The sequence below is a fragment of the Argentina anserina genome, chromosome 6 (assembly GCF_933775445.1).
Source record: "Argentina anserina chromosome 6, drPotAnse1.1, whole genome shotgun sequence".
In the NCBI taxonomy this organism is placed as follows: Eukaryota; Viridiplantae; Streptophyta; class Magnoliopsida; order Rosales; family Rosaceae; genus Argentina; species Argentina anserina.
In genome coordinates this window covers 16,312,291-16,333,208 of record NC_065877.1, presented here as the reverse complement: position 1 = coordinate 16,333,208, position 20,918 = coordinate 16,312,291, and the positions used below count along the sequence as shown (strand labels likewise).

Below are 20,918 nucleotides of genomic sequence, written 5' to 3'. Positions count from 1 at the left end.
ATATCCAGAATAAGATGTATATACGTACTGGTGCTTAATCAATCAATTGGAAGCACAAATTAAGAATGGAAAAGCAGTAACAACATGAACTATATTGTTCACTAGCTAGCCTTTGCACATGCAGCATGAGCTCGCCAGAATAAAGATATTGAAACTAGAGCAGCTACTTGTCTATATGGATCAGACCGGCACGGGATAGTCATCATATCAATTCTTCCCAATATTATATATAGATAGGTACATTTCTCTTTTCGCCATAGTTATCTGGTGATATGAGCAATAAAAGACGACAACTCAACGTGAGAACCTCCACCATCCACCATAGATCCTCTCACGGCAGCACTCAACTCTCTTGCCTTTTTCCTTATCTCATCTACTTCTCCAGACCCCATTAGTTTTCCCACACCATCTGACACCATTGACGACGTAATAAGCTCGTTCCTCCTCTCCCAATCCCTTATAACCACACCAACTTTGAGTACCTTGGTCACCAGAACCGTGTTCCTTGGTTGGTCTGAGTGCATTGGCCAACAGGCTATGGGTACTCCCAGAGTGAGGCTCTCCATGCACGAGTTCCATCCACAGTGACTCAGAAACCAAGCAGTTGCTTTGTGCGACAGAATCTCCAGTTGAGGTGCCCAGTCTCTGACCACTACTCCCCTATCTTTCAGTCTCTTCTCGTACCCTTCGGGAAGCTCAGCTTTTCTAACCTGGTCCCCGTCCATGAAAAGGTTGCCTTTATCAGCATCCCTCAATACCCAAATGAACTTCTGGTTGCTTTGGTCCAACCCTATAGCCAGCTCCTTGATCTGCTCGTCGTTCATGCATGTTGTTGTCCCAAAGGACACATAGATCACCGAGTTTGGTTTCTGTTCATCAAGCCATTCCAAGCAAGCGTGCCTTTTGCCATCATTTGAGCCTTCTTTTTTCTCCGGTACTGGAACTGGGTTGAACGGTCCAATAGCCCAGTGCTTGTTGTTATCACCAAGTTTGTTCAGTAAATCAACGTACTCACCTTCTATGGTTTTGCTGGCGTTGTAGATGTACCCGGAGCTGTGCACTGTGCATTCATATTGTGCATCAATAAAGTTCAAGAACTCGTGGGGGAAGCAATCCTTGAGACTCGGCATGTTATCGGGGATCTTACTCTTGACGTGTACCCCTTCGAGCTCAGGTGGACATCCGATTCTTTCCCACAAGTAATAGAATTCGGTGAAGGCAGAGACAGAGTGGAAGATGTAAGACTCACTGTTGACAATAGAACCCACGTCTTGGATGACAGAAGCCATGAGGGAGTCGTGGATGACGACCACACGCCTAATTTGGGAGGCAAGTTTGCGCAGAAGTGCGGCGACGGGGTGGCGGAGATGGGTGGTAGCTTCAAACGTGGGTTGGAGATGAGAAGGGAACTTGTTTAGTGCATTGGGGTTGGGAGGAGGGCAAAGCACACGAGGAATGATGAAGTCATGGAAGTGGATCGTGTTTGTGACGTCTGAGGTTTGATCCCAGCCGTGGAAGCGAACCTTTGCTTGTCGGTTGTGGCTGGGGGTTCCAACGAAGTGGACGGGGATGTTGTAGGTGGAGATGAGGCGGGAGAGGTGGAGTAGCTGGTTGAGGTGGCCTTGTGCCGGTAAAGGAACCATGACAACCACCACTTCATTAAGGGCATTGTTTTGGTGCTTGGGAGCCATGAATATTATGCTAAACAATGTACTCGCTAAGCTACTATGAGGCTGGGGGGTTGTGATACGAAAGGGTTTGACAACAACTATGGGAGTTTGGGAAGATATATAAACTTCTTAACAAAGATTATGATATCTAATCACCATGCAATTATCTTGCATGGTTGTTTTCATCAATCAATCAACCAACTAACTTTTAATGAGCTTGCTGACAAAAGTTAAAATACATAAATATGGAAAGAGATCGATCATAAAGTCATGTATACAAATAAGGAAAAAACTCATATAATTGTTTTCCGTAAATGGTAGCTAGCTGTTCAGCATTGAATTGATAATTATCAGCAGCCTCCATAGAACAGTACCCTGGCTAATTCCAGATAACTGATCAACGTACGTACGTTGTTGCATGATGTTGTTGACATAAATATGGTTTACTAGAATAACTAGCCAGAGATATATATGCTTCGAATCCAATATTCAATTATCTTTTCTTTTCTTTTAATATTCAATGAGATATAGATATATAGTAGCATGTTGGCCACATTAAGACGACACAAATGAAAGAAAAGAACAAAAAAAGAACAAATGAATATTTAAGTACATTAGGCGACCACCTAGCATGCATGCATGCATGATTGGCCGGGATGATACTCAGTCTGAAGTAAGTCATTGCTTACCTGAAAACACATGTTCTAGCTGCCTAGATAGGGAGGAGCTACCTAGTGCATATTTGGTTTACCCATCAATCGACGGTGAAAGATGAATATAAGTAATCGATGTATACCACTACTAAAACTGGTGCTTCACTGATTAAGTTTTCGTTTGCTTCATCTCTTTCTCGAAATTAAATTTCAGAATTTGAGCCTTGGCTATATATACATGAGAGTTACTTAATTGGAAATTTAATTTGGCGGAATACATTGGAGGTAAATTTTAAGTTGGGATAATGACTAAATGCCCAAATATTAGGGGGTGCAGAGCTACATGCAAATCACAATCATCCCTATTTAAATTCAAACTTTCAAAATCATAGGGTCTTCACGACATCTTGAGGTAAATATTTTGATTAACTTTTTTTAACACACATCAAACAGTCACCGCATAATAGAATTTTGCCAAATTAATGATCTTAACAGAAAATACCATTATACCCCCTTCACTTAAATTTCTTTCTTTCTCCAGAATCCCAGATCTCTCTCTCTCTCTCTCTCTCTCTCTCTCTCTCTCTCTCTCTCTCTCTCTCTCCGTTTGAGCAACGACACCGGCGTGGCTCTGTAACGCCGACAACAACTCCACGACGCCGGCGTGCCTCGGCGACGTCAACAACTACTCTACGACGCACGATGCCATCGCTCTTCTCCACGATGTCGTCGATGCCGTCAAGCTCTGAACCAGCAGCAGAAACTTGACGCTAGCCGCAGCGTTTCGGGATCGAATCCCCAAGCCGATAAGGATCGCCCGGGAAGGGCACGGCGGTGTTCTCTGAACATTCTCGAAGCGGCCGGACTGGGCGACGAAGGTCGAAGCACGGCGGTCAGGTTGGGTTTTCACGCCGTCAAGGCCACGCTCAATGTTGCCTACGAGAACAAGAGGTTTATAATGAAGTGGATTTGGTTGATTTCGAACCTTGGGAGATTTAGAGTGCGAGCAGTGTTGAAAAAGTAAACAGTGAAACCCAGAAAGCATTGCAATCACCAAATGTGAATGAGAGGTTACAGGGGCGGATCTAGGCAATGACTTAGTCGGGCTCAAGCCCTACTAAGACTTATGAGTTCAAAATTTTAGCATACAATCAAGCTATGCATTTTATGTCTTGGCAGGCTAGGTTCAGTATAATCACTAATGCCATGACCAGGTTGGCTCGAATCTCACCCTCAGCAATTTTGTTTTTTCCTTGTTTACTCTCTTCATTTCTTTTAAGTATTTTTCATATCTCATGATATATAGTGGCCGGCCTGGTCTTAAAATTGAACCGGGCATATCATCTAACATTTAGTTAATACAAATTTCATTAAGTTCTTTCTATAACCTCTCCTCTATTAAAGAAAAAGGACCGAAATAAAAATGGTTCTAGAAAAATTTCTTTCTAGGAATAGGTTAAATGGTAACTCAGGATTGTAAATTTTGCTTATTTCTTCAATCAAAAGGGGAAAAACATTTGAAGCCCCGTACTAGTCTAAAATCCTAGATCCGCCATTGGAGAGGTAAGCAACACTATCTGCTTGCGCCAATTTGATATCAATTTTTGTTGCAGACATTGAGAGGAAAACATCACACTCGGAGTCGGAGTTGGGAGCTAGCCAACTGCCCTACGCTTTTTTACTCTAATGGAGTCAAAAACCACACTATTCTAATATAAGAGATGCAGAAATATTTGTATATAAATTGATGGGCCTCTGCCATTTAGAGTGAGAGGACCGGGTGGTCCAGTTTTGTCGATCTGATGGCAATGGTTTCATTTTCTTAGATTTTTTTATTTCGTTTAGGTTTGGCTCTCACTGTTCTGTGCGTTTGTTTTGGATATACTATAGTATAGAATAGAAAAAAAACCACGATTGGAGAAATTAATTACAAGTGAGGCAAGTGAGGGTGGGCCTGTTCTTATCTATAGGAGAAATGATTGTCGACGATTAGTGGTCAATAATTTATTATTAGAAGTCATGAGATGTTAATAATTTATTATTAAAGAGTTATTGACCGTATTAGTGGTTAATAATTTATTATTAAAAATTATTAGATATTAATAATTTATTATTAAAGAGTTATTCACCATCATTATTTTATTATTACAAGATTACTGAATGTTAATAATTTTTATTAGAGATTACTGGGTGTAAGATTGACAATATGGAGCCAAACAAAACCGTACTAACACTTATCAACCAAACTAAATATAGTTGGTTAGCAATATATTGGCTACTGAAGTGTTGGTACAGTAATATCAAGCCAATATAAGGAAGTTGGCATGATAATGGTAATGATTTTGACAAAATTTGGTATTACCGTACTAACTGAATATTTTTATATTTATTAATTTTTTCTTAAATTGTTATTATATATATCAATCTTACCTATCCATTTTTATAGATTTAATACCAATAAGTAATCTCAATCCTTCATACCAATAGTTTGATATTGCCAATTTCCATTCAAAATTGAATGTCATTTTTTGGGTTTGTAATCTTTCATTAGAGATTTAGAGTCAGTTGAATGAACATTTTATATACATTTTGTACAAACTTGTCTGTACTTTGAAAATCATATAGAATTTTTTTTTTCACAGCAAAAAATTAGTATGGAATTTACACATAATTGGGTTAAATCATATATTTGTAATGACCCATTACCAACCGTACCAACCGAAAATCTTAGTATACCAAGAAATCGGTATACGGGCTTTGGCTGTTGGTAATGGTAACAATTTTTTCTGTACCGATTAGAATTGGCTAGTAGATGGTATAAGTAAAAATAAGTCGGTATTGTACCGAACTCATCCCTAACTGGGTATCAGTAATTTTTTCCGACGACCGGTGGCCGGAGTCCGAAGATGGTACCGGAGTCCGGCGATGGGAGTTCAGTGAACGGTGACCAGAGTTCGGTGACGGTTTCGTCAAAATGATATTTCTCATAAACTTTCTCTCTCTATAAGTGTTTAAATAGATAAAGGTAAAATAGTCTCAAAAATATATAAAATCATAATTTTTGTATAATTTAGTTAAATAATTGTAGATATTGTTAGAGTGAATGATCACATTTTGAATTTTGTCATTCAAATAATCACTAAATAGTCTAAATTTGTATGAACTTATCATTTTACTTTTTAAGTTTGTCGAGAAAAACAAACGCCACAAAAACCACCCGATTGGGTGTGCATATTCCTGTTAGTGAACGTCTGTTGTTGGTGAACTCAGAATTTTCGAGACAGCAAAAATATTGAGGCATGTAATTATTTACTGGTTGAATATACTCGTTGATTATTAGATTGCAAAGAATCTGCAACAATAATGCTGTTTGACAAAAATAAAAATGATATTAGAGTTTGACATCTATCTTTGAGTTACCAACTTGCCTTTCAAAAACACGTATTGTTTGGCTCAAAATGATATAAAAACATTGCTACGAAAAGGGAAATCAAATTGGTTACTTTATATTGGCTATTTGATTGTGTACACGTACAGCTGAGTTAGGTCGAGATATTTCTCGGTGCTATGGCCTATGGAACGATGTGGAAGTCTAAATTGATCCTGATATGGTCCTGCTCCCTTCCATTTAAATTTTGACACTAATAAAATTTTATTAAAGAAAATGATTTCATCTATTTTTTTCACATACCATTTTGGGTTTTTTTTTGTGTGTTTTTTCAAATACTAAATCCTAACCCTAAAAGGGCTGCTGATTTGGTGGCTGCCATGGCCTTGCGCCGGGTGTGTCCTGTGGATCGGTTTCTCTTGGATGCTGCTGCCTCTCCCCCTTGAGTCTTGATCCAGTTCTTACTTTCTGGTTTCTCCTAGTTTTGGGAGGACAGTTTGTGTTAGGGTTGTTGCTTTGTTGCTTTGTTTCTGTTCTGTTGTATCCTTTGGTTTGTTGTAATGACTTGTTGCTCTCTCTGTCTCTAAAAAAAAAAAAAAACAGAACAACCCTTTCCCAAACTTGCAGAGAAACCAGAAAGGAATCCCTGAACACACCGTTGGACCAAATAAAAAAAAAGAACACACCATAGCTCTAATGCAGCCAGTCCCCACTCTAAGATGGAATAATTTTCGTTGTGAAAGGACCTTGAAAAAATGGCATACTTCAAATGTACCAACTTTAGAAGAAATAAGCCTGACTAGTATAGTGAATGGCTGTAGAGTGTTGACTAGTAGAAGACTGACAAGTGACAATTGCTTCTTGTCACATTATTGGCAAAATTGAAAGTATCAGCTGCTTGGATTAAAACAAAAGTAAAAATATAAGTGTTTTGAGTACATATTTATCCTAGTTCGACCATTCAACTCAGTTCAGTCTTCTTGATATTAATTTACCGTAAGGAAAAAGAAAATAAATAAATAAATCCTCAATAAAACATTGTGCATTGTTCATATATCCCGAGTTTGGTACAACCAAGAAAAACCTCCAATGCAATTCAATTCTCAAGTAATCTTCTGGCCAACATTTCAAGGGCTGCAGAGGTTCTTCAGATCCTCTTCTTTGGCATACCAGTTGGGTATTATCTTAGATACATGAGGATAAAGGTCTTTGTATGAGTTTCTGATAGTTCCTTCGGCAACTCCAGTAGCGAGTGAGATATCTGCATACATTGGCCATTGCTCATGTTTAGCACATGTTTTGACGGTAAGTTGGTGCATATTACTTATTTAGATTGCATGAAAATAACCCGTATATATAAATAAAATGCAGACGCATAGATCATAGACTACATGAGAGACGATATTGAACCTTTCAGAGGCTTTTTATCATCTGAAAGTTGAGTTATAATATATATAACTGCTGCTGCTATTGATATAGGGCTCCTCCTGAAATTTAGGGTGAGACATAATAGTATAGTTAGTAGCCGTACTGAAGAGCACAAGTCATTAGGCCAAACTAGAGAAATTTACACTCATTCCTTGGTTCCATTTAGTCCATTAAGAAACAAATGAAGTGCAGGAAAATGATAAAACAAACAATGATTCTCATCCAATCATGGCACGAGTCAAAAACAATAGGGTCGTATAAAACATTTATAAATAATCTCATTTTATTAGAATAGATAATCTTATCAGAGATATTATTAATGGTGGTAGTCAAGTTCAACTAAAAAATAGCCAATTCACTATTTCTAAAGTCAGAAGGCCAGTTTAAGGTCAGTGTATATGGTAGAAGCAGAAATAAACCATAATTTCTTTGGTACTTGTTCCAACCAATTATAAGAGGATGCCTCATAGTTACTTTTTTCTGATCAATACTGAAAATTATAAGCATGTTTTAATCTTTAATTTAATGATATCCGAATTCTCCCTCATTTACTATACTTTTCAGACTATTCTTATTTTTCAAAAAGATCATGAGATAAATCACACGGTTTTCTTTAATTGAACTAAGTCAAAATATTTGTGGTTGAAAAGACACTTGGTATAATGAACCTATACGACTATGCTACCACCATATCAAATAAGTAAAGAACTGCTACAATATTTTCTTGTCTTTTGTGGTTTTATAAAAATGGAAATGGTAGTACTGACCATAAATCATACAAAACAAGAACACTACCTTATATCAAATTCTTCAGACTTCTGCACAGCTTCTTGAGCAGCTTTCACCGCTTGATTATTCATACCAAGGTTGGAACAGAAACGCCTCTGCAAGTTTAATATGAGTCAGAGGAACAATAAATCAAAACAAAAAATAACATAAATTCTAGCTCTACATATGTAGGCGAGTGCTATGCAGGGTTATTTCTACCTATTATCAGAAAAAAAATGAAGGGAGAGGGAAATCAATTCTCACCATAAAGTCCCCAGCATGTATTGTTCCCATCTCCACTGACTGACCCTTTTCCAATCCCAGCTGTTTGACTATGTACTCTTTTGCTCGGCCAATTTCTTTCTTTGTGGCTCCATTGGCGACAGAGCAAATTTCTATTTGAAATCCAGAGGTTCAGGGAAGCTCATACACAAAGGGAAACAAAATTCAGGAAGCATCCAGATGTTAAAAAAGATCATAATATGTACCCTTTACGGTGCGGGGCTTGTCTTCTTGTCGACAAGCAATGTATAGGCAAGCAGCCAATAATGCATCCTGATTTCTTCCTCTACTAGACTTCTGATCTTCTACCCTCTTATATATCTCATTAGCTCGATCCTTCATAATAATCATAAAAGCACAATTAGGTATGGTTAACACTGAAATCAATAAATAAAAAATAATAAGTAATGAACCTAAACTTTGAACTTCAACAAAAAATTTCTAGTAAAGCTGCTAATAACAAGAAACAGGTGAAGTAAAAAAGGCATAAGCAATCAGCAATACCAATTTTAACTTGTCCTCATACTCGACTGGTAGCATATGTGCCTCTACATGTTCTATCCTCCTCACGTTAAAAAAAAAAAAAAACTTGATATCAACTGCTATGGGGAGGTAACCCATTCCACTTGTCTCTTATATTTCCTTCACTAGCCAAATATTCATCTGAAATCAACTGCTAAAGGGAACCTATTCCACTTGACTCTTATATTTCCTTCACTAGCCAAATATTCGTCTCACTAGATATGCCACAGGAAGCAACAGTGGAAAGATAGCTGATCATTGATTGTCCACTCGTTTGCCAGTAGACTAATAGCCAATCCTTTCCCATGTAACACCATCTACTTCAAGTCGTGGCCCAAAACTGTATTGGGCAGCACATACCAAATTCGTCTCAGGGAAACAAACTTTTTTGAACATCAAGGCATTTCTAATTTATTTTAACGGCATGGTAGCTACAGTGTCTTTAAAAAAAATATTGGAACAAAAATAAAAGGAAGAAGAAAAGAGTTTTTAATGGTCAATATGTGAAATGAAAATGTGCAGTACTAAACTAAGTTGAGCTATGAATTTTCAAACTAAGATTTCACATATCATATGGATGCAGAACAACAGACAATACCTTCCCATCACTCATTCAGAATGACGCTGTATACTGTTTTATAATACAAAATTCCTATGTCGCTCACAAATACAAACGAAATTTTGATGAAGTCCAGTAATTTTGTTAGAAGAAACGATCACAGTACAACAGATTACATGAAGTCCTTAAAACAAAACTAAAACATTCGAGACAAGTGCATACACCAAAAATTTTTATTTCATGCCAGAAATTATGTAGTAGTTGTGAGTCATACAATAATAGTGAAGGAAAGTTATTTGAAAGTGTATAGGCAGATAAAGCAGCTAATAGTGAGCAAATAGCATACCTTGATGGTTGCAACAAGGCCCAACCTGAAACACAACGTTCTCACATCAGGTATGTTTCTTTGTAGCAGCTTACAGACTCATTTCTAAAGAAATGCAACATAGAATAAAAATACGCAAATGCTTATGCTTTCCCCACATCACTCACTATGAAAGGGAAGAGGCGAGAAACTCACACATGAAATAATATATATCATGGCCACTGGTATCAAATAACTGGATAATCCCACTATTACAATTCTAAATCAATTTCAAATTATCAGTCAAGCTGGAACTCCAAGATTGCAAGGTTGTACATGTGTCAACTAAAGTGAATCGAATATCCCATTAGAGAGGAAAATGAATATCAATGTGGTTTGGGCATTTAGCTGCAAGAACTAAGAAAAACTTGATAATTACAATCAGATCAGACTATAACCAGACTGCAGTGGCCAAACTTGAGTTATATAACTGCTTGGTAGGAATTGTGTACTAGAACCTAGGAGCTTCTACATTTCCACCAAACTTATAATTCAAATTTGAATCTCATGTATATTTCTTTTCAGTGAGATTCACATAGATAACTACTACCGCTCACACAACTAAACCTACCCTCCTTGTTCAATTAGACATTATCAACCACAGTTCTGGGATCACACATATAAGTTCCAATATCTTCAAGTGTTGTTTGAGTGATCCTTCTACTTGCAATCATGTCGCCCATTGCTTTACAGTTTGAGAAACTGCCAAAGCCAATCAATTTATTGTCCTAAGGAAGCAATTCTATCTTGAATTCCATCATTTTTTATCTTCATTTGCACCAAGTTGAAAACAATTAATTAGACTTGTAAAATTTCCAATCTTGAACCACCCTCCTTGGAATTCCACATACAAGCAACCTCTTCAATTATGATTCCCCTAGTTTCCAATCCTCAATCAGCTTCACAAAGACCCAACCGATCCGCCACTAACCTCAAACGAAACCCTAAATTTGCAAATCAAAACCGTTAAAATGAGACAGCTCCGGTGATCAACCCTTACCTATCGGACATGGTAGCGATTGTTTTGAAGGCGAGTATCAAGCCCCGATCGGGATTGTTGCCGCGGTTCTGCCACCTACCCAAAGACGACGACAGAAACTCGCCGGAAGCTCCATTGGGCTTGGCGATGACGGTGGACAATCCGCCGTCGGCCAGGAGCGGGTTGGTGGGGCCACCGACACGGACGGGGTCGTTATCGCCGGACTCGTTGGCGAAGGTCCGCCACTCGGAGGTCTCGTCGATGGAATGGGACTCGAGGACTAGGCCGCACTCGGAGCAGACGGTGTCGCCGGCGGAGTGATCGAACACGACCTCCGTCTGGCGCTTGCAGTCGGAGCAATACGCATCGGACATTTCCGGTGGGGGATTTTTTGGGGTGAGGTGAAGGATCAATTGGGGAATAAGAGAAAATAGGAGACAAGAAAGGGTGAGGCTGTGAGAGGGTATTTATAGACGTAAGAGGGATTGGGGAGGAAACGGTGGGTTTGTTGGGACAAGCACGAAGGTTTCAATGTTTCATGCTTTTTTTACTTGGGATTGGGCTTAGGATTTGGGCCGTCAGACCGGTTTGGTACCATCTGCCACAAAGTTTTTGTCTTCTCGTCGACATGGATGAAAGATCGATTTTGAAGCTGAACCACTAATCACTGATACTAAACCAGTTCGGTTCGATAAGGATTTTAGAATTTTCGGAATCGCCTGGAACAACAATATTTTGGAAACATCGGCTATCCCAAGTCATTTTATGGAAGCAATAATATGATTTCCATCAGAGTCATATAGACTTATGTTGTACCTGCAAAATATTGCTAATACCGAATCTAGTAAGTGAAGGAACGTTCACTAGTTGCTCGACAACAACGCAAATGACGTCTATTTGTATAAAAAATTCCAACAAAAGTACAATTTAGTGAAAATATTAAAGATGTCCATAATATGCATGCCAGACTACACATACTGGAGACATACATAACTTAGAGAAAGAAAGTCAAATATGTTCCTTTAACAGTCTAGATGTAATTTTATGTATACAATTATACATCATAATCTGTTTTGAAACACGCAATAGGACCTGCAAGATCAGCAACACTGTATTAGAACCACGACAATAATTTGCAAGATCAAGAAAATCCACACCAACTTATTCTAAGCAGCTGCACTTTGACACTGAGATGTTCTTGCAAGCATTCATTCAGCAGCCAACAAACTGGTCTAATAGCCTCAACCTTCACATCGTCATCGCCTTGTGTGGTCAACATACTTGGTCCTTTAAAAGCTTCATCGAATCGCAAGACAGTTCCAACTTTCTTGTCAGTAACACTATCAATCACTTTGGAGTCAGGAGCAACCTTTACCGCTTCTGAAGAACATACAAGTACATGTTGAGATATTTGGACCATATGGACATTTGAAAATTACATGAAGCTCGATTACCCTCTCAGCCATCTTTGAGAAAATTTAAGGGAAAATTAGAAAAAAGTACCATCTCCCATTATCAATTAGAAAAAATCATAACTAATGTCTTAATTATAAAAGGGTCAGCTATTTTATATTAATATTATAAAATAGATAACAAAATTTGGGCAAATTATAAAATAGTTAACAAAATTTGGGCAAATTATAAAATAGACAATTTTTTCATATTTTTATTGTTACCTCTTATTTAGTTGTTTTAGGTTCATATTGTAATTTAGTATGTTAGGTAGAGCTATGTCAAATATGGATGAATTGATGATGAAATTGTGCTAAGTGTTAGAAATTTTTCTTGAGCTATGGTTCCTTACTCGACTAGGATTCTACTTTCATATTCCTTATTTGTTGATTTCTTTTTAGGAAAGAAAAATCCTAGCTGGATAAGGAGTAGTGGAGCCGTGATGCATTCATAGTTGGACAAGGAGATCATGTCCGAGTTGGATAAGGAGAGAAGAGAGGCCGGTCTAACATTTCCTAGTTCAAGATAGGGAGATGCCGTGCAGCCCTTAGTTGTCCTACATTTAGATTTGGTTTCCTACATCAAGTTGAATTTTGGTTTTTCTTGTTCTTGGTTGTGTATGTGATTTGTGCTTTGTAAACTTTTTTTGATTTTATCTATGAAATAGCTACTTGTTCGATTTATATAAAATTGCAATTTCTAATTTTTGGTTTTTTAGTTTTATGATTTTTGGTTTTCTGCCGTGATATATAATTGAATGATTTCGATATCTATGTGTTATGTATACGCTTGTAACATGATATTTAGGTTGTTGGATTAAAGACTTATGCTATGAACATGTTTATCCTTTCTATGTAGTTTCGATATTGCATGATTGTTGGTTAATTATGTGACATGCTTAATGAATTCAACATGCATGGCGTTGGAATTGCATGATAGGTTAAGTATGTTAGATTTCAATTATGGCCGCTTGGCAAGAGTTGAATGTGTTAAGTGTCTATTTGTTTAAGTTACTGCTTTAGACCCTAATTGCATGATCCAACCTTAGTTATTCATTATGGGATCTCGGCATGATTCTTAGAGGATGACTAGAACTTGATTTTCATTAGCTTTATATGAATTGTTTTGGTGATGGTTTATGTAAGTGTTAATCGATCACATGTATATATTAGTTTAGCTTTTATATTTTTTGTTTTGATCCGATTTATATCTCAATCTTCTAAAATCGATCACTTGCTCTTTATATTACTAACGATGCTTACATAATTAATATTGATGTTGAGTAATCGAACCAATCAGAGGCTTGCGTTGAAGAATGCTTGAAACCTCCTTGCTGAGAGCTACGACTTCGTTCCCTTTAAACTTCTTCTTTTTGGTGCATAAGTCCTTCAAGAAATTAGCGTACTTTGGCACTCGTTTGATTACATCCAAGAGAGGAATGTTAACTTGAACCTTTCGGAGGATATCCATCACATCTCCTTTTGTCTTCTTCTACCTTTGAATTAGCAAACCTATTAGGAAAGGGCACAGAAGAATTAGTTTTAATCAAATTTAAAGGGTCAAAAACCTTACCGTTCACGTTGGAATCATTAATCAATGATGATGGCCCACTAATTCTGCAATGTTGCTGGATCATTCTCTTCACCCTTTTGCATGGTGGCATTATCTTCTTTATTTGCATGCACAGTGACGTTCTTTGCGTTCGTTGGAGTAGTGTCATGAAGCACCTTGCCACTTTAAAGTCACCAAGTTTGCAGACTCATATTGGACTTTCGGATTGGTTACGGTATTACTTGGAAGCCTCCCTTGCTCATGAGTTTGGTTAAGCTTGTTCACTACCTCGTGCAATGTCTTTTCAATGTTTGCAATCCGCTTCCCTTGATCAACTTGCCCTTGTGTCAATTGTTGAGTAGATGATGCCAAGCTCTCAAGTATCTTATCGTACTCGTCAAGAATAGGGGTGCTCGAGGAGTTTGGAGCTGGAGGAGACACATTAATCTGATGAGGTTCTCCTTGAGGTTTTTGGTAGAATCTTGGAGGAGTCTATCATAGGTTTGAGCTTGAGGAGAATTTAGGATGTTGTCAGTATTACTCCACCTAAAGTTTGGGTGATTTCTCATCCCTGTATTGTAGGTGTTGGAGAACGGATCATTCCTCAAATTACCTTGATTGTAACCTCCTACAGCATGAGCATTTTCAATCACTGCATTCTCTTGAATTTCAGGACACTGATCAGTTGTGTGTCCGTTAACAAAACATAACCCGCAAACAGAAACAGATTTTGTTGCCAAGACCTTATTCACAAGTGTTATAAGGTTGTTGAGCTTGTCTTCCAGGTGACATACTTCACTCACTTCGGTTCTAGTTGCGAGGCCTTCATACTGTTGAGCTATTTCCGCACGATTTTTCATCAATGCCTCACATTCTGCTGTGCTCTTATTTGAAAAGACTCCTCTAGCTGCAGCATCTAGAAGTTGGCGATCTAATGGTTTCAGTCATTCATAGAAAAGATTTGTCAGCTGGGCCTGCGACAAAGTATGCTGGGACATTGTTTAACGAGTGACTTGTACCGCTCATAATAATCATGGAATGACTCTCCAGTCTCTTGCTCCAGTGTAGTAATACGTTTTCTCAATACGGAAGTCTTGGATGCTGGAAAGAATTTATCCAAGAATGCTCTCACCATCTCCCCCCAAAAATTAATATAGTTATCAGGAAGATCAAACAACCAATCTCTAGCTTTGTCATCCAAGGAAAACGGAAACGCCTTGAGCTTCATAACTAGTAAATCCGCACCTGCTGGTAGCATTTGAACACACATAAATTGAAACTGTTTCAGATGCTTGTCGGGGTCTTCTGTAGCAAATCCACGAAAGACTGGAATTCTATGAAGTAGCCCGGATTTTAATTCAAAATCAGCTGTCTTTGTCGGTGCAGGGGCTGGCATATTTATGCAGGTATGAGTAACCTCAGTCACTGGGTTCCTCGTTTGTTCCCTCAAAGTAGCTATCCTTGTAGGCTTCAATTCCTTCTGCTCGTGTACAACCTCTTCTTCTTCCTCAGGATCAGTGAATTCTCCTTCTCTGAATTTCTGTTCTTCCTCGTTGAGATTTGTTTCTGAATCACCAATTTCAGAAGAAGAATTTGCAGCTTCTTTCTTTTGTTTCCTAAAGTCACGAAGGGTTCTCTCGATTTCAGAGTTATATGGCTCGAGATCTTCTTGCTAGTTGGCTCTTGTATTCATAAGAGAGAAGCTCTTCTTTATGTTGTTTTATGTGGAACGAAACAGAAAGAGATTTAGACGTATAAAAGTTTTGTTTTCTTAACACCAGTACGTCTTTTTTTTCGTTTCGTATGCTGAGAAGGAAAGATGATGCCTTAACAATCAAAGACTAGGTTTAATTAGTTGGTCTGGAAGAGATGTAGACGGATCTGCTTAAGTTATTCAAATCAAAACAAACTTCTACTCCAAACCTACTAAGGACACCACTAAAGGAAAGAATAACAATAAAATCTGAAAATAATAGAAAACTAAATCTAATCTAATATGAAAATAAAATAAAATACATTCTAACAAAATAAAGATTGAGACGTGAAAATCAAGAATGAATTTCAATCCCCGGCGACAAAAATTGATGTGACCAAAATGATCGCACAATTTAAACCCTCGTTGTAGTAATCAGTCGAAGTATAATGGAAGAGGGATCGTTAAACGCCATAGATTTGAGGGACACTTTGATTTCACGTCAAACCTATAAAATAAAAAACAATGATGGAAACGTTATGTGTACAAGATGAAATAAACAATAAACAAAGTAACAATGGGGAGATTGTGTAACATAAACAATAAAGAAACAAATAAAATTCTGATTGATATCAAATGGAATGGATGAGCTAGGAACTACACCAATTCACCACCATTTATACTCAACTCTTGTTCAACCCTAGAAAACACCTAATAATTATGTGACTGACAACAAGCAAGAACAACCATGAAACACATTGAAATTGTTCTTATTACTTCCTTGAAACTATTTAACGCCGTGAAACACACTTTTCGTTAAAAGCATTCGCTAACAGGTTTACTAGCTCTGAAACGCAATAGTCTAGTAACTCAAGCAGAAATCATTAAGATCTATAAAAGTTTGTTCGTTGATTAAAGTCTAGGTGGCGTGAAACGCACTCTCTACCCAAATCCATAAGCATCTCTTGATTTACCTCCGCGAGTGAGGTAGTCAGTACTTGATGAGAGAAGAAATACAACGATTAGGTGAAGTACCTCCTAACCTCTAGCTGCAAATACATGCTGAAAATCTAAGTTGTACACCAAAGACTCAAAACATGTTAGAGTTATCAATAGCACAAATCAAGACACACCAATCACATAACAAATTAAGAATTAACTAAGAAAACATGAACTTGAGTCTTGCATAAACGGGGTTACAAGGGTAGCCCCTAACTAAGAGAATTAATTAAACATAGTCTTGGAAAACATAGCAAGTGTCATATGCATAATCAAATACATAAGACTAAAAACCAAGAAGAAACTATGTGTAAAAGGTTCCTCCCTTTGGCAGCTTCTTCTTTCTTATTTATAAAATAAGTCTCCTTTGTATTCTTGAAGTAATTGGGGTTAAGAAACCCTAACAACTCGTCCATAGGCTTTCTGGAGTGGTCTGGACCTCAAAATAGAACTTTGATCCATAATAGGGGAATCGCGCGAACCAACCTCCGCTCACTAAATGTACCATAACTTCTTCTAGAAAATTGATATTGTTGTGATTCCAACGACACTAGAAAGTAGACTCATAGGGAGTTTCATCAATATATTACTCATAATTTCCTCCATGTAGATTTCGCTATGATCCGTTCAAGTTAACTGTTTTGCAGAGGCATAATCCTGATTTCGGGTTTTGTTGCTCCTTTTGGTCCTTTAAACATATATTCCTCTTATTTCACTCCAATGTACCTAAAACAATAAACTAAGTTAAAACAAACAATATTAAGAGAATACTAAGCTAAATAAGAGAGATAACATATTAGGAACGTTGCATTATATGTTCCTATCAGACACCCATCCAAACATTGTTGCATATTCACAACCATGACGTTGCGAGGAAGATTTTTTGTGAAGGGACAGATTTCACAGCCACACTACCAAACCCAGTGCGCGGTGGCCGTAGAGTTTATCTAGGGAAAGGATGACACAACCCACCTCAAAGATTACCCTAATATCTAGAGTAGGTCATGCGGGAACCACTATACAAGGAGGTATACTAAACGTTTTGGCATAGTCTCTCTTAAAAGTAGGCAACCATACCTGCACAAAACGAAAACTTCTAAAAACAACCATCAACCTCAACTCTTTCAGCCTCTGTGCTCCCAATTCATCTACCAATCTCCATCACAAATCAATCTATAATAGATATCATGTATCTCTAACGACCTATTCTTATACCAAAGTATCAGAGCAGTAAATAATAAGTTATGACCTAATTAGCGGAAGCGAACTTAATTACTATGCCTCGACATCCGGTACCATTGACCTCATTTTGGCTTTTCCTACAAACTAGAATATTTAAAGGAAATAGAAAATAGACTAGTCCCGCTAGTCAAATAGGATAAATAAGATTAACCAAAGATAGTAGACTAGCCCCACTAGCCAAAATAATATAAATAAGTCATACATTATGCCCCCGGGTAAAGTATATAAATCCAAGATCCCAATACTGTCACGTTAACATAGAGGGTATTGGGCTGTTATGACATTGCTGGCTATGTCAAATCGTCTCCCAGGCGGAAAACTGTCACCATAAGGTGATATAGTGTGCTAGCATCATCATCTCAAAATGTATGGCTTGTGATATGAAAATGGATACTATTCTTATATGTTGATCATGCATCCTTTATATAATTAAAGGAGAGGATACCTAAGTAAAAATAGGATATTATTCTTATCCATTGATCAATCCCCGTTTATATAATTAAAGGAGAGGATATCATAATAATAATAAGACATCCTCATAGAATAGAATAGCCTCGCTAGTCTAAATAAAATCACGAAGTACGGTTCATAACCGTATAAAATAAATAAAGGAAAATATATCTCAAATTAAGCGAAACAAAATTAAAAACAATAATTAGAATTATATACTTTTCTGAAAGTCCCATTTTCAGTAATTTCAAAATAAAATTACAATTTCTCGGAAATCCTATTTCCAAATAAATATTCGTAAATTAAAATATAATTTCAAGAGAATAAATAACTCAATAATCATGCATGCATATATTTAAAAATAAATGTCCACTCATTGATTAAGGCCTAAGAATGACGATGCCCAATTCCCGAGAAATGTTGTTGTTGCCACTCTAGCTTATTTTATGTCATAGCATCAACTCTAAATTCAAATATCACAAGAGTTAACACCAAATTCCATTTTGATTGTAAGTTGATTTGATTTATTTATTCCTAGTAGGGCAGGAAAGTCAAATGGTGACTTCATGTTGACTAAGTCATTTGGGTTGACCCAACATTGACTGTGTTGACCAATTATTGATTTAATTTGAATAAATTCATATATAGTCTAACTTAAATTGTTGAGCGATACTAAGCATACTTTAAGGATATTGAAATCACTATGAGTCGTATCGACGCATTATTTATTAATTCCACCCCTTGAGGGGCCGACGTCCTCGTCGCACACTTTTGGACATGACACGCTATGATACCATATGTAACAGCTCAGTTCACAAACCTGAGATATTGCCCTCTTTGGGCCCACTGACCCGCACAGTTTTGCTCTTAGGTTACCTTAAAACACGTCCTCATTATGGCCGGAAAGCTGACCCGTCTTATATAAGTCCAACTTCCACCCTCCCCTAGACGATGTGAGAATCGTGACCTTCATGCCTGCTAGTTTCATAATCAGGTGTCACAGTTGTTCATTGATATCATAGTTTGACCCCATAATCATCACAAAATTGGCTAAGAATTTGTGGAAGTGATCTACTTATATCAACTTAAATTCTAAACCATTAACATGCAAAATTGTGAAAGAAAAGTATGTTTAATGAATCACTAATTTGAAAGGTTTCAACTAATCCTTAACTTAGGGCCAGTTTGGTGTGGCTTTTGGCACATGCTTTGGGTCCAAAAGCACTTTGGGTGCTTGCCGATGGTGTTTGGTGAACTCAACATTTTAGCTTTTGGGCAAAAGCGCTGCGGCTTACAGTAGGAAATCAAAAGCAGGGTGTGGGTAGCTTTTGGTTCTGCTTCCGAGGGCAATTAAATGAAATTTTTCACACTACCGAAATGATCCTTGGTGCTTCTTGAATTTACATTGAATGTTCTAATTTTCTTTCTACCGAGTCCTTTTCTTTTCCCTCACCAGATATGATCCAAATCTCCCCACAAATTCAATCACCTCTCTTCTTGAGCTCAATCAATCTTCAATTCCATGGGAGCGAGCATTCATCGTCGGCAGCTCTGAGATACCTTCGATAACTTTTCGCCTGTTGACTTTCGAATCTAGATGGTTCACCGCCTCCGTTGAATTATTTTCCTCACTGCACTCTCCGCCACTTCTCGCTAGCTCTGGCGACGCAAATCAGATTTACCGATAACATTTTCTGTTCTCGTTAATAGAATACTGGGTTTTGAAATAGATTTAATTCTTTGATGATAATCGTTAATTTGATTTGTGCTTTATAATGGCTGAGGCTTTGGTGTGAATGAGGTTGGGGATAGGTTACTGGTGATGGCCATGAGTATGATTATGAGGTGATGGGCAAAAAAAAGGCTGGGTACTGGTGTTCTAGACTTCTGGTTTAGTGCAAAACATGCAAGATAAGTTTCTTCTTTTCTTGAATGATTTATCATTTTCATGATGTTGTTAATTAATTGAGAACTTGAGGAGCATCACGTCAGCTTGTTGGCCAGTTTGCCAAATTGGTAGGAATGGGTGCTATGTTGTTAGAAGTGCTGGAAGCAAAGACAAGGTTGATTTGCTAAAGAACAAGTTTGGCTTTGATTAAGCCTTCAATTATAATTAAAGAGGAACCTAACTTGGATGCAGCTTTGAAAAGGTAATTTCCTGAAAGAATTGATAAATACTTGAAAATGTTGGGGGAAAGATGTTGGATGCAGTCCTAGTGAACATGAAGATTGGTGGCTGGATCTCAGTTTGTGGGATGATTTCATAGTACAACCTAGTGCAACCTGAAGATTCAATTCTTGTTTCTTATATATGATACGGTTAGTGAAGCCATATCTTAAATCATATCTTAATGGCCATAGATCTCGACAAAAAAATATTGATAAGAGGAAATAGAGATGAATCAAGTAATAGTTGGGAATGAGTTCAAAATATTTATGTCCAATTTGGTAATCCTACAAAGCCACAACACTTTTCAAAATAGTTTATTAAACACCTCAATTCATTCCTCTCGCAGCAGCTTTAAAAGCAATTATGCTTACAGCAGCTTCAAAAGCAATTTTACCCATAGCACAGCTGTGCCAAACTGGGCCTTAGTAGTCAACATTGAAAAAATCCCCATAATATATATATATATATATAGAAATTCTCAACTTCGGATGTTTAAATCGTCCAGATACGTCAGTTTCGGCGCCGGCGACACGTGACGACTATGCGGATGGTGCTGGCCTTGTTCCCCTTCTACCGGTGCTCCTGTTTGTGCCAGTCGGAGCTCTAAGACCTGCCTAAGGCGACCGAAATCTGGAAATTTCCGCATGGTGTCCAAAAACATGAAATTTCCAGAAATTTCAAGATTCCGGCAGGCATAGATAGGAGCGCTTGAAAGAGGGAGCACAACCGGCACCATCTACACAGTCGT

At 37.6% G+C, this 20,918-nt stretch overlaps 2 protein-coding genes across 2 annotated transcripts; both read right to left on the bottom strand.

The window, feature by feature from the left end:
- Nucleotides 1-260: 260 nt before the first annotated feature.
- On the bottom strand, nt 261-1,691 carry LOC126799386 (zeatin O-glucosyltransferase-like). The gene has a single exon (XM_050526585.1). The coding sequence runs from the start codon at nt 1,689-1,691 to the stop codon at nt 261-263; it is 1,431 nt and encodes a 476-aa protein (XP_050382542.1).
- Nucleotides 1,692-6,723: 5,032 nt separating this feature from the next.
- LOC126799387 (transcription initiation factor IIB) lies at nt 6,724-11,054 on the bottom strand. Its single transcript, XM_050526586.1, has 7 exons — nt 10,635-11,054; nt 9,617-9,641; nt 8,396-8,525; nt 8,172-8,302; nt 7,935-8,023; nt 7,122-7,198; nt 6,724-6,972 (listed from the first exon to the last, which is right to left on the bottom strand). The coding sequence occupies exons 1-7, from the start codon at nt 10,985-10,987 to the stop codon at nt 6,839-6,841; spliced, it is 939 nt and encodes a 312-aa protein (XP_050382543.1). The 5' UTR covers nt 10,988-11,054; the 3' UTR covers nt 6,724-6,838.
- Nucleotides 11,055-20,918: the final 9,864 nt, after the last annotated feature.